The sequence below is a fragment of the Pseudophryne corroboree genome, chromosome 8, assembly GCF_028390025.1.
Source record: "Pseudophryne corroboree isolate aPseCor3 chromosome 8, aPseCor3.hap2, whole genome shotgun sequence".
Classification (NCBI taxonomy): domain Eukaryota; kingdom Metazoa; phylum Chordata; class Amphibia; order Anura; family Myobatrachidae; genus Pseudophryne; species Pseudophryne corroboree.
This window is the reverse complement of record NC_086451.1, coordinates 63,368,587-63,383,555: the sequence shown is the minus strand read 5'-3', so window position 1 is coordinate 63,383,555 and position 14,969 is coordinate 63,368,587. Positions and strand designations below refer to the sequence as shown.

Below are 14,969 nucleotides of genomic sequence, written 5' to 3'. Positions count from 1 at the left end.
ATCTCTGGACATCAAGGATGCTTACCTGCATGTCCCCATTTACCTTCCTCACCAGGAGTACCTCAGATTTGTGGTACAGGATTGCCATTACCAATTCCAGACACTACCGTTTGGACTGTCCACGGCACCGAGGGTGTTTACCAAGGTAATGGCAGAAATGATGATACTCCTTCGAAAAAAGGGAGTTTTAATTATCCCGTACTTGGACGATCTCCTTATAAAGGCGAGGTCCAGGGAGCAGTTACTGGTCGGAGTAGCACTATCTCGGGATGTGCTACAACAGCATGGCTGGATTCTAAACATTCCAAAGTCACAACTGGTTCCTTCCACACGCTTACTGTTCCTGGGGATGATTTTGGACACAGAACAGAAAAAAGTGTTTCTCCCGCAGGAGAAAGCCAAGGAGCTGTCATTTCTAGTCGGAGACCTCCTAAAACCAAAACGGGTATCGGTGCATCACTGCACACGAGTCCTGGGAAAAATGGTGGCTTCATACGAAGCAATTCCATTCGGCAGGTTCCATGCAAGGACCTTCCAGTGGGACCTCTTGGACAAGTGGTCGGGATCGCATCTTCAGATGCATCAACTGATAACCCTGTCTCCAAGGACCAGGGTGTCTGAACTAAGGGCCATTTACAATGCCCTAAGTCAGGCAAAACCCCTGCTTCAAAACCAGCCGGTACTGATCCAGTCAGACAACATCACGGCAGTCGCCCATGTAAACCGACAGGGCGGCACAAAAAGCAGGATGGCGATGGCAGAAGCCACAAGGATTCTCCGATGGGCGGAAAATCACGTAATAGCACTGTCAGCAGTGTTCATTCCGGGAGTGGACAACTGGGAAACAGACTTCCTCAGCAGACACGACCTACACCCGGGAGAGTGGGGACTTCATCCAGAAGTCTTCCTACTGTTAGTAAACCGTTGGGAAAGGCCACAGGTGGACATGATGGCGTCCCGCCTAAACAAAAAACTAGAGAGATATTGCGACAGGTCAAGGGACCCTCAGGCGATAGCTGTGGACGCGCTAGTGACACCGTGGGTGTACCAGTCGGTTTATGTGTTCCCTCCTCTGCCTCTCATACCAAAGGTATTGAGAATAATAAGAAGGCGAGGAGTAAGAACGATACTCGTGGTTCCGGATTGGCCAAGAAGAGCTTGGTACCCAGAACTTCAAGAAATGATATCAGAGGACCCATGGCCTCTACCGCTCAGACGGGATCTGCTACAGCAGGGGCCCTGTCTGTTCCAAGACTTACCGCGGCTGCGTTTGACGGCATGGCGGTTGAATTCCGGATCCTAAAGGAAAAGGGCATTCCGGAGGAAGTCATTCCTACGCTGATGAAAGCCAGGAAAGAAGTAACCGCAAACCATTATCACCGTATTTGGCGAAAATATGTTGCGTGGTGTGAGGCCAGGAAGGCCCCAACAGAGGAATTTCAGCTGGGTCGTTTTCTGCACTTCCTACAGTCAGGAGTGACTATGGGCCTAAAATTGGGTTCCATTAAGGTCCAGATTTCGGCTCTGTCGATTTTCTTCCAGAAAGAACTGGCTTCACTGCCTGAAGTTCAGACTTTTGTAAAGGGAGTGCTTCATATTCAGCCCCCTTTTGTGCCTCCTGTGGCACCTTGGGATCTCAATGTGGTGTTGAGTTTCCTAAAATCACATTGGTTTGAACCACTTAAAACCGTGGATCTGAAATATCTCACGTGGAAAGTGGTTATGTTATTGGCCTTGGCTTCGGCCAGGCGTGTGTCAGAATTGGCGGCTTTGTCATGTAAAAGCCCTTATCTGATTTTCCATATGGATAGGGCAGAATTGAGGACTCGTCCCCAGTTTCTCCCTAAGGTGGTATCAGCTTTTCACTTGAACCAACCTATTGTGGTGCCTGCGGCTACTAGGGACTTGGAGGATTCCAAGTTACTGGACGTAGTCAGGGCCTTGAAAATGTATGTTTCCAGGACGGCTGGAGTCAGGAAAACTGACTCGCTTTTTATCCTGTATGCACCCAACAAGATGGGTGCTCCTGCTTCTAAGCAGACTATTGCTCGCTGGATTTGTAGCACAATTCAGCTGGCGCATTCTGCGGTGGGACTACCGCAGCCTAAAAATGTGAAAGCCCATTCCACAAGGAAGCTGGGCTCATCTTGGGCGGCTGCCCGAGGGGTCTCGGCTTTACAACGTTGCCGAGCTGCTACTTGGTCAGGGGCAAACACGTTTGCAAAATTCTATAAATTTGATACCCTGGCTGAGGAGGACCTGGAGTTCTCTCATTCGGTGCTGCAGAGTCATCCGCACTCTCCCGCCCGTTTGGGAGCTTTGGTGTAATCCCCATGGTCCTTACGGAGTCCCCAGCATCCACTAGGACGTTAGAGAAAATAAGAATTTACTCACCGGTAATTCTATTTCTCGTAGTCCGTAGTGGATGCTGGGCGCCCATCCCAAGTGCGGATTGTCTGCAATACTTGTATATAGTTATTGCCTAACTAAAGGGTTATTGTTGAGCCATCTGTTGAAGAGGCTCAGTTATATTTCATACTGTTAACTGGGTATAGTATCACGAGTTGTACGGTGTGATTGGTGTGGCTGGTATGAGTCTTACCCGGGATTCAAAATCCTTCCTTATTGTGTCAGCTCTTCCGGGCACAGTATCCTAACTGAGGTCTGGAGGAGGGGCATAGAGGGAGGAGCCAGTGCACACCAGATAGTACCAAATCTTTCTTATAGTGTGCCCAGTCTCCTGCGGAGCCCGTCTATTCCCCATGGTCCTTACGGAGTCCCCAGCATCCACTACGGACTACGAGAAATAGAATTACCGTTGAGTAAATTCTTATTTTTTTTATTGCTAATAGCTTATCTATTTATATTAAAATGGATTAGGTACTTGTTTTGTCTATTAGGATTTACAACTATTATTTCTCTGATGTCCTAGTGGATGCTGGGGACTCCGTAAAGACCATGGGGAATAGCGGCTCCGCAGGAGACTGGGCACATCTAAGAAAGATTTAGGACTACCTGGTGTGCACTGGCTCCTCCCACTATGACCCTCCTCCAGACCTCAGTTAGAATCCTGTGCCCGGCTGAGCTGGATGCACACTAGGGGCTCTCCTGAGCTCCTAGAAAGAAAGTATATTTTAGTTTTTTTTATTTTACAGTGAGACCTGCTGGCAACAGGCTCACTGCAGCGAGGGACTAAGGGGAGAAGAAGCGAACCTACCTAACTGGTGGTAGCTTGGGCTTCTTAGGCTACTGGACACCATTAGCTCCAGAGGGATCGACCGCATGGAACCAGCCATTGATGTTCGGTCCCGGAGCCGCGCCGCCGGCCCCCTTACAGAGCCAGAAGCAAGAAGAGTCCTGAAAATCGGCGGCTGAAGACATCAGTCTTCTCCAAGGTAGCGCACAGCACTGCAGCTGTGCGCCATTGCTCCTCATTCACACTTCACACTCCGGTCACAGAGGGTGCAGGGCGCTGGGGGGGCCCTGAGCAGCAATAAATACACCTTGGCTGGCAAATATATCACAATATATAGCCCCAGAGGCTATATATGTGATAATTACCCCTGCCAGAATACAGGAAAAAAGCGGAAGAAAAGTCCACCGAAAAAGGGACGGAGCTATCTCCCTCAGCACACTGGCGCTATTTCTCCCTCACAGCTCCGCTGGAAGGAAGCTCCCTGGCTCTCCCCTGCAGTCTACACTACAGAAAAGGGTAAAAAGAGGGGGGGCACTAAATTTAGGCGCAATATACATATAGCAGCTATAAGGGGATATAATTTAGTTAATCCCTGTATTATATAGCGCTCTGGTGTGTGCTGGCATACTCTCTCTCTGTCTCCCCAAAGGGCTTTGTGGGGTCCTGTCTTCTGTCAGAGCATTCCCTGTGTGTGCGGTGTGTCGGTACGGCTGTGTCGACATGTTTGATGAGGAGGCTTATGTGGAGGAGGAGCAGGTGCCTATAAATGTGTTGTTACCCTCTGCGGGGCAGACACCTGAGTGGATGGACTTGTGGAAGGAATTACGCGAAAGAGTCGACTCCTTACATAAAAAATTTGACGACATGCCGAATGCGGGACAGCCGGCTTCTCAGCCCGTGCCTGCCCAGACGTCTCAAAGGCCATCAGGGGCTCTAAAACGCTCGCTACCTCAGATGGCAGACACAGATGTTGACACGGATACTGATACCAGTGTCGACGACGATGACGCAAATGTAATGTCCACTAGGGTCACTCGTTATATGATTGAGGCAATGAAAAATGTTTTACACATTTCTGATGTAACCCCAGGTACCACAAAAAAGGGTATTATGTTTGGGGAGAAAAAACTACCAGTAGTTTTTCCCCCTTCTGAAGAATTAAATGAAGTGTGTGAAGTAGCGTGGGCTTCCCCCGATAGAAAATTGGTGATTTCAAAAAAATTACTAATGGCGTACCCTTTCCCGCCAGAGGATAGGTCACGTTGGGAAACACCACCTAGGGTGGATAAAGCGCTTACACGCCTATCAAAAAAGGTGGCACTACCGTCTCCGGATACGGCCGCCCTAAAGGAACCTGCTGATAGAAAGCAGGAGGCTCTCCTGAAGGCTATATATACACACACTGGTATTATACTGAGACCAGCTATTGCTTCAGCATGGATGTGCAGTGCTGCAGCTGCATGGTCAGACTCCCTGTCAGAAAACATTGACACCCTAGACAGGGACACTATATTGTTTAACATAGAGCATATTAAAGACGCTGTCTTTTACATAAGAGATGCACAGAGGGATATTTGCCGGCTGGCATCTAAAATCAGTGCACTGTCCATTTCTGCCAGGAGAGGGTTATGGACCCGGCAGTGGACAGGGGATGCAGATTCTAAAAGGCACATGGAAGTTTTGCCTTACAAGGGTGAGGAGTTGTTCGGGGATGGTCTTTCGGACCTAGTGTCCACAGCAACGGCTGGGAAGTCAGCATTTTTACCACATGTCCCCTCACAACCAAAGAAAGCACCATATTATCAGGTGCAGTCCTTTCGTCCCCAAAAGAGCAGGCGGGGTAGAGGCGCGTCCTTTCTGCCCAGAGGCAGAGGAAGGGGGAAAAAGCTGCAGCATTCAGCCAGTTCCCAGGAACAAAAGTCCTCCCCCGCTTCATCTGCTAGGTCCGCCGCATGACGCTGGGGCTCAACAGGCGGTGCCAGGTACGGTGGGGGCCCGTCTCAAAAACTTCAGCAATCAGTGGGCTCGCTCACAAGTAGATCCCTGGATCCTTCAAGTGGTATCTCAGGGGTACAAGCTGGAATTCGAGACATTGCACCCCCGCCGTTTCCTCAAATCTGCCTTACCAACGACTCCCTCAGACAGGGAGGCTGTGTTAGAGGCAATTCACAAGCTGTATTCCCAGCAGGTGATATTCAAGGTGCCCGTACTTCAACAAGGACGGGGTTACTATTCCACAATGTTTGTGGTACCGAAACCGGACGGTTCGGTGAGACCCATTTTAAATTTAAAATCCTTGAACACATATATAAAAAAATTCAAGTTCAAGATGGAATCGCTCAGGGCGGTTATTGCAAGCCTGGAAGAGGGGGATTACATGGTATCTCTGGACATCAAGGATGCTTACCTGCATGTCCCCATTTACCATCCTCACCAGGAGTACCTCAGATTTGTGGTACAGGATTGTCATTACCAATTCCAGACGTTGCCGTTCGTCCTGTCCACGGCACCGAGGGTATTTACCAAGGTAATGGCCGAAATGATGATACTCCTTCGAAAAAAGGGAGTTTTGATTATCCCATACTTGGACGATCTCCTGATAAAGGCGAGATCCAGAGAGCAGTTGTTAGTGGGCGTAGCACTATCTCAGGAGGTGTTACACCAGCATGGTTGGATTCTGAATATTCCAAAGTCACAGCTGGTTCCCGCGACATGTCTACTGTTCCTGGGGATGATTCTGGACACAGTCCAGAAAAAAGTGTTTCTCCCAGAGGAGAAAGCCAAAGAGCTGTCGTCTCTAGTCAGAGGCCTCCTAAAACCAAAACAGGTGTCGGTGCATCACTGCACGCGAGTCCTGGGAAAGATGGTAGCTTCCTACGAAGCAATCCCATTCGGCAGGTTCCATGCCAGAATATTTCAGTGGGACCTGTTGGACCAATGGTCCGGATCGCATCTTCAAATGCATCGGCTGATAACCCTGTCTCCAAGGACCAGGGTGTCTCTCTTGTGGTGGCTGCAGAGTGCTCATCTCATGGAGGGCCGCAGATTCGGCATACAGGACTGGGTCCTGGTGACCACGGATGCCAGCCTTCGAGGCTGGGGGGGCAGTCACGCTGGGAAGAAACTTCCAAGGACTTTGGACAAGTCAGGAGACTTCCCTACACATAAATGTTCTGGAACTGAGGGCCATTTACAATGCCCTGAGTCAGGCAAAAGCCCTGCTTCAAAACCAGCCGGTTCTGATCCAGTCAGACAACATCACGGCAGTCGCCCATGTAAATTGACAGGGCGGCACAAGAAGCAGGGCGGCGATGGCAGAAGCCACAAGGATTCTCCGATGGGCGGAAAATCACGTGTTAGCACTGTCAGCAGTGTTCATTCCGGGAGTGGACAACTGGGAAGCGGACTTCCTCAGCAGACACGACCTCCACCCGGGAGAGTGGGAACTTCATCCAGAAGTCTTCCAACTGATAGTAAACCATTGGGAAAAGCCACAGGTGGACATGATGGCGTCCCGCCTAAACAAAAAAACTAGAAAAATATTGCGCCAGGTCAAGGGACCCTCAGGCGATAGCTGTGGACGCTCTAGTGACACCGTGGGTGTACCGGTCGGTTTGTGTTCCCTCCTCTTCCTCTCATACACAAGGTACTGAGGATAATAAGGAAAAGAGGAGTAAGAACTATACTCATTGTTCCGGATTGGCCAAGAAGGTCTTGATACCCGGAACTTCAAGAGTTAATCTCAGAGGACCCATGGCCTCTGCCACTCAGACAGGACCTGCTGCTGCAGGGGCCCTGTCTGTTCCAAGACTTACCGCGGCTGCGTTTGACGGCATGGCGGTTGAACACCGGATCCTAAAGGAAAAGGGTATTCCGGAGGAAGTCATTCCTACGCTCACTAAGGCTAGGAAAGAGGTAACCGCTAAGCATTATCACCGCATATGGCGTAAATATGTTGCGTGGTGTGAGGCCAAGAAGGCCCCAACAGAGGAATTTCACCTGGGTCGATTTCTGCACTTCCTGCAGTCAGGGGTGACTATGGGCCTAAAACTGGGTTCCATTAAGGTCCAGATTTCGGCTTTGCCGATTTTCTTCCAAAAAGAACTGGCTTCACTGCCTGAAGTTCAGACATTTGTTAAGGGAGTGCTGCATATTCAGCCTCTTTTTGTGCCTCCAGTGGCACCATGGGACCTCAACGTGTTGTTGGGTTTCCTGAAGTCACATTGGTTTGAGCCACTAAAAACCGTGGATTTAAAATATCTCACGTGGAAAGTGGCCATGCTTTTGGCCTTGGCTTCGGCTAGGCGTGTGTCAGAATTGGCGGCTTTATCATATAAAGCCCCTATTTGATTTTCCATATGGATAGGGCAGAATTGAGGACTCGTCCCCAGTTTCTTCCCAAGGTGGTATCCGCTTTTCACTTGAACCAACCTATCGTGGTGCCTGTGGCTACTAGGGACTTGGAGGATTCCAAGTTACTGGACGTGGTCAGGGCCTTGAAAATGTATGTTTCCAGGACGGCTGGAGTCAGGAAGACTGACTCGCTGTTTATCCTGTATGCACCCAACAAGCTGGGAGCTCCTGCTTCAAAGCAGACTATTGCTCGCTGGATTTGTAGCACAATTCAGCTTGCGCATTCTGCGGCTGGGTTGCCGCAGCCTAAATCGGTAAAAGCCCATTCCACAAGGAAGGTGGGCTCTTCTTGGGCGGCTGCCCGAGGGGTCTCGGCTTTACAACTTTGCCGAGCTGCTACTTGGTCAGGGGCAAACACGTTTGCAAAATTCTACAAATTTGATACCCTGGCTGAGGATGACCTTGAGTTCTCTCATTAGGTGCTGCAGAGTCATCCTCACTCTCCCGCCCGTTTGGGAGCTTTGGTATAATCCCCATGGTCCTTACGGAGTCCCCAGCATCCACTAGGACGTCCGAGAAAATAAGATTTTACTCACCGGTAAATCTATTTCTCGTAGTCCGTAGTGGATGCTGGGCGCCCGTCCCAAGTGCGGACTGTCTGCATTACTTGTATATAGTTATTGTTAACTAAAAGGGTTATTGTTGAGTCATCTGTTGAGAGGCTCTGTTATGTTCATACTGTTAACTGGGTATAATATCACGAGTTATACGGTGTGATTGGTGTGGCTGGTATGAGTCTTACCCGGGATTCAAAATCCTTCCCTATTGTGTCAGCTCTTCCGGGCACAGTATCCTAGCTGAGGTCTGGAGGAGGGTCATAGTGGGAGGAGCCAGTGCACACCAGGTAGTCCTAAAGCTTTCTTTAGTTGTGCCCAGTCTCCTGCGGAGCCGCTAATCCCCATGGTCCTTACGGAGTTCCCAGCATCAACTACGGACTACGAGAAATAGATTTACCGGTGAGTAAAATCTTATTTTTTTGCACCAGGACCGGACGCAGAGCCCGGTGCTGGTTCTAAAAATACGGGGGATCCCATGTTAATTTCCCCCCCGTATCTTTACAACCAGGACCGGCTCAAAGAGCCCGAGGCTGGTTATGCTTAGGAGTGGGGACCCCACGCAATTTTTTTTCGGGTTTTTTAACGAATTTTGTGCCGTCTGAAAAGTCGAATCCAGGACGCACTTATCCGTCAATTGGTCCGTTTTTCGACAGCGGGACTGTCAAATCCGTTTTTTATTGAATATGTCGAATTCCGGCACCTGCCAGCCGGAATTCAACGGTCGAATTGTGTCAAATTTAAAAACGAGCGAAAAAATGCCGCAATTCGCCCGGAATTGCATATACCCCATAGATGGAATGGAAGGCACATTACTGCCCAAACCAACCCCCTCATCCTCTCATACATTGCCTCCCTTTCTTGGCCCTGTTTGCTACTCTATTTTATTTATTTGGTTTTTTTTATATTTGGGAATTGCTAAAACAGTTGTTTTTTTTTTTTTTTTAATCCTCCAAAACTGTAATAGAAACGTCTGCATTTCTCCGGTTTAATGGCCTGTTACTCTCCTGTAGATGAGAAAGACTCGACATGAAGCCGATCAAATGTGCCTTCAGCTGGAAAGATCCACCACGGAAAATAAAACCTTAAAGGAGGAAATGAACCTTGAGCTAGAACAGGTATGTCGGATTATTAAGCCATTTTCTCTAGCATCCATAAGGGATATTGGGGAAAACTAGTACGATGGGGTATAGATAGGGTCCAAAGGAGCCAGTGCACTTTAAATTTCTTCAACTGGGTGTGCTGGCTCCTCCCCCCTATGCCTCCTCCCACAGGCAGTTTAGAAAAAAGTGCCATCAGGAGAGGATGCTCATCTCTGCAGCTCAAGAGAGTTTTCTTCAATTTCTTTTAAAACTTTTATTATTTTCGGTATACTGTCTGGGCAACAGCATATCTGCACCGTGGCAATTGAGGGGGGGGCACCAGCCTTATGAAGTGCAGAGCCGATTCCCCGCTGCAGGACCACCTTCCTGAGGGGTTGTTTGTTCAGCGGGGCACTGCGCCTTGGCTGTCACAATCGCAGCACGCCGCACACCTCTAACACTGCCTGAAGGTGACGTCTGTGGTGAGTACAAACTGGGGGGCCCAGCTAGAGAAATACCCCGGTTCAAAGTGCGGCTGACCACAGGCGCGGCGTACGGGACCCTCCCCCGTGTGTAAACTGGCACAATACTGCTTGACTAGCACTTGTGTGATGTTTTAAGCTGTTTAGGAGACTTTGCCAGTATAAATAATATGTACAGCTGCGTCGCCATTGGAGGGGGCGGAGTTTCCTCAGAGCAGGACTTGGGGCATTTTGGCGCCTTCCTCTGCTTACAGCAGCCATCAACAGCACACACTCAGCGCTTCCTGCCTCACAGACACGCTGGAAACTGGTACAGGGTGTAGAAAAGGGTGAGAGCCGCTTGTGTACACTATCCTGCGCATATTTAGGACTGCATTTGTTAATGTTTACTGTGATTTACTGGGGCTGTGCTGGTATCATCCCTCTCTCTGGGTCTCCTCTCGCATACAGTAGGGCAGGCTTGCATTATAACTGTGTGTGTGTGTGTGTGTGTGTGTGTGTGTTGTGAATATGGGTAAACAGGAGCTGTGAAGTATATGTCACACTAGATTTTCTCCATTATCTATCTGTTTCCTGTGTGCAATGCAGTCAATCTTCACAAATCAGTGAAGAGGTTGGGGGAGATGGTCCAGAGCCCCACTGGTTAGGGTCTCTTAAAACTATGATGTCAGTTATGTTATCCCAGCTCAATGCTAATGTGCAGAAAACTCAGCTACTGCATGATGATATACAAGATGATGGAGATGACCTGGATCCCATTAGTGGGGATCCCGATTCTGCTCAGGGTATTGAACCCCTCATTTTGGCTATAGTGGATGTGTTACAGCTCCCTCTAGAGGATGCTGCATCACAACAGTCGTTTTTCTTTGTACAAAACAAGCCCAATGTCACTTTTCCTGATTCTACAGAGTTAGATGACTTATTTAAACAAGCCTGGAAAAATCCAGACAAAAAATTCCAAGTGTCCAAACAGTTTTTGCGCACTTTCCCATTTGCTCCTAAAGGCAGACAATTTGGGGAGGAAACCCCTGGCGTGGATGTCTCAGTCTCTCGCCTGTCTAAGAAGGTGGTGCTACCTGCCCCGTGCTCTTTTACCATGAAGGATCCTGGGGATCGGAAGATAGAGACTACCCTAAAGTCTATATACACTGCAGCCGGCCTCTCACAAAGACCGGTCATTGCGGGTTGCTGGATGACCCATGCTATTAATTCTTGGGCCATTCAAATTCAGGGGGTTCTCTCGGGGGATATGCCCTTAGTTACTATGGTAACCCTACTGAAGCACATTCAGGACACTACATGTGTCCTCTGATTCCTTCAAGGAGATGGGGAACATTAACGCTCGGACGTCTGCCATGGCAGTGTCTGCACACAGGGCCTTGTGGTTGCGTCAGTGGATTGCGGACGCAGAAACCAAACGTAGTGTGGAATCCCTCCCATTTTCTGGGGAATGGATTTTTGGGGTTGAATTGGACATCTGGATTTCCAAAGTTATGGCTGGGAAATTCACGTTTCTCCCCTCTGGGGCACCCGCCGGCGAGACGCTCCTGTCTGGGGCTGTTTGTCCAGTCCTTTCGGTCTCACTTCAGCAGCATCTGGGAGACTTCCTGCCAGGATGCCTGGGTCAGAGAGCTAGTTTCTCAGAGCTACAAGCTGGAGTTCGACACTGTTCCTGGGGATGTTGCTGGATACTGTGGCCCAGAAGGTGTTTCTATAAGAGGAAAAAGCGACCTTCTTGAGTGTCCATCCATCTTTGCATAAGATTGTTGGTAAAGATGGTCGCCTCCTACGAGGCGATCCAGTATGGAAGTTCCATGCCAGAAAGTTTCAGTTGGATCTCCTGAGCAAGTGGTCCGGATCACATCTGCAGATGCACCGGATTATTCAGCTGTCACCTCAGGCCAGGATTTCCCTTCTGTGGTGGCTACAGTCCTCCAATCTCCTGGAAGGCCGGAGTTTCGGGATTCAGGATTGGACCCTCCTCACGACGGATGCCAGTGTGAGAGAATGGGGAGCTGTCACCCAAGGGGCGCAGTTCCAGGGCAGGTGGTCAGCCCACGAAGCCCTCCTTCCATTCAGCATTCTGGAACTTTGGGCAATCTACAATGCTCTGCTTCAGGCTTCTCCTCTGCTCAGGGATCAAGCGATCCAGGTACACGGCGGTGGCGTATATCAATCGACAAGGAGGGACAAAAAGCAGATCCTGCATGCGAGAGGTGTCAAGGATACTCCTCTGGGCTTAAAGAAATGCAAGAGCTGTGTCAGCAATCTTCATTCCGGGTGTGGACAACTGACTTGATGGCTTCTTGTCTCAACAAGAAGCTTCCCTGGTATTGCTCACGGATCAGGGACCCTCAGGCGAGGGTAGTGGACGCTCTGGCGTTGCCGTGGCCGTACCGGCTGGTCTACCTGTTTCCTCTGATTCCATTGCTCCCAAGGGTGCTAAAGTGAATCGGGAATCAGGTGGTCCAGGCAATTCTGATTGCTCCGGATTGGCCTCGGAGGGCGTGGTACGCGGCTCTTCTAGGCATGTCCGTCAAAGACCCTTGGCCTCTACCACTAAGAAGAGATCTTCTGCAACAAGGACTGTTCATCTACCCGGACTTACAGCGGTTTTGTTTGATGGCATGGAGGTTGAGCGGAACATCCTAGCTCACAAGGACCTTTCTAAGAAGGTTATTGCTACCATGGTTCAGGCCAGGAAACCTGTGACGTCAAAACACTATATCATCATATCTGGAGGAGATATGTCTCTTGGTGCGCGGAATGCAAGTATCCGCCTGCTGAGTTTCACTTGGGACGGTTCCTACGTTTCCTGCAGGCTGGTGTAGGCCGGTCTCATTCTGTCCCTACCCCTTGAAGAAGTCTGGTGTGACGAAACGCGTTGGATTCCCTGCAGTGACCTCCTTGCCTGTTTTAAGTTAAGTTATAACTCCTTATCTGACCTTTATGTTTTTATCAATATTTGGCAAACTTTTATGTTTTATCCCATTTTTTATGCATTGTTATTATTAAAAACTGTCTGTTTAATTTTATATTTTTTGGCTCATAAATTATAAGTTTTAGTATATGTTCTTTTAACCAACAATAGTCGCCGGTACCCTTATCCCCCCATTATATGGTGTAGATAAGGGCTTGCGTCTGGGTTCTATTAAGGTCCAGATTTCAGCCCTCTCCATTTTCTTTAGGAAGAAATTGGCAGTGTTGCCAGAAGTTCAGACCTTCTTGCAAGAAGTACTCCACATACAACCACCTTTTGTGCCGTCTACGGCACCCTGGGATTTGGATGTAGTGTTGGCATTTCTCCAGTCCTCCTGGTTTGAACCTCTGATGACGGTAGAAGATAAGTACCTCACATGGAAGACTGTGATGTTACTGGCCCTGGCTTCTGCTCGACGTGTCTCAAAATTGGGGGCCTTATTGTGTAAAAGTCCGTACTTGGACTTTTACGAGGACAGATCAGAGCTCCGGACTAGACAGCAGTTCCTGCCGAATGTTGTCTCCACGTTTCATCTGAATCAAACTATTGTGGTTCCGTCCAGTTCTGACACTTCTGCTCCTCCGGAGGCATTGGATGCTGTGCGTGCCTTGCAGATCTATGTCAAGGGCACAGCTCGAATCAGAAAAACGGACTCCTTGTTCGTGCTCTATGATGCGCAGAAAAAGGGTTACCCTGCTTCAAAGCAGTCCATTGCTCGTTGGATTAGGCTTACTATCCAACAGGCCTATGTGTCGGCAGCCTTACCTGTTCCTAAGTCTCTAAAGGCCCACTGTACACGATCGGGGGGCTCTTCCTGGGCGGCTTCCCGGGGAGTCTTGGCCTTGCAACTATGACGAGCAGCTACCTAGTCGTGGAAGAAGACCTTTGAAGTTCTACAAGTTTGATACCCTGGCCAAAGAGGATACCCAGTTTGGGCAGGCGGTGCTGCAGCAGTATCCGCACGTTCCCGCCGGTTCTGGAAGCTTTGGGACGTCCCCATCGCTTAAGGATGCTATAGGAAATAGGATTTTAATACCTACCGATTAAATCCTTTTCTCGTAGTCCATAAGGGTTATTGGGCGCTCGCCTCAGTGCGTGGACTTTTCTGCAGGTTCATGTTATGTGATTACCTGTTCAGCTGTTGCTGTTACCAGCCGTTGCTGGTTGTTTTATGTTTGTGGTATGCTGGTGTGTAACCCTCACCACACTTTGGGGGTAATTCCAAGTTGATTGCAGCAGGATTTTTGTTACCAATTGGGCAAAACCATGTGCACTACAGGGGAGGCAGATATAACATGTGCAGAGAGAGTTAGATTTGGGTGGGGTGCGTTCAATCTGCAATCTAATTTGCAATGTAAAAATAAAGCAGCCAGTATTTACCCTGCACAGAAACCAAATAACCCACCCTAATCTAACTCTTTCTGCACATGTTCTATCTGCCTCCCCTGCAGTGCTCATGGTTTTGCCCAATTGCTATCAAAAATCCTGCTGCGATCAACTTGGAATTACCCCCTTTGTTCTCATGTTCCTTCTCTCATATATGTCCTTTCTCCTCACGTTTTTACCCTATAACTGCCTGTGGGAGGGGGCATAGAGGGGAGGAGCCAGCACACTCAGTTGGAGAAATTTTAAAGTGCACTGGCTCCTTTGGACCCCTGTCTATACCCCATCGTACTAGTTTTCCCCAATATCCCTTATGGACTACGAGAAAAGGATTTACGGGTAGGTATTAAAATCCTATTGTGCCTTCACACGGTAAATGCTGCTATTCTGTGGGATGCCTCTATTAGCCTCTTCCAGAAATGGCTGCAAGTGGTGATGGGTCCATTTTATCACAATACTCCATTGTACTGCGTTTAAGAATGTGTATACGAACAGATAAACGCCAGTCTCTGTATATTTTAGGACAATCATGAATGCAATGTATTTGCACTACTTTTTTTACTTGCGTATTATTATTCTTTTATGGTTTGTTACAAATAAACAGAATCCACATTAAACACTTATTTCTCTGTATGTTTTAATGTTATTTTTTATTTTATTATTATTATTATTATTATTATTATTATTAGATGCAACGGTCATGTTGCTTTTCATGATGCATTCATGGAATTTCCATGACATCACTTTTTCACAATGCATCACTTTGATGAGGGGAATTTATTTTACTGTTTATTTTGTAATTAAAGCCACAATCCTAAATAGAATATTTTATTTCTCTTCTTCGGGGTCCAAGGCTATTCACAGGGACATTGGGGTGTA

General features: G+C 48.5%; 1 protein-coding gene across 6 annotated transcripts in view; it reads left to right on the top strand.

The window, feature by feature from the left end:
* ODF2 (outer dense fiber of sperm tails 2) overlaps nucleotides 1-14,969 on the top strand; it is a 164,561-nt gene that overhangs the window by 126,426 nt on the left and 23,166 nt on the right. For all 6 annotated transcript variants that reach the window (XM_063936513.1, XM_063936514.1, XM_063936510.1 and 3 more), the window contains one exon: nucleotides 9,177-9,281. In XM_063936513.1, the coding sequence (XP_063792583.1) occupies nucleotides 9,177-9,281 (105 nt within the window). The remainder of the gene's footprint in view (nucleotides 1-9,176; nucleotides 9,282-14,969) is intronic.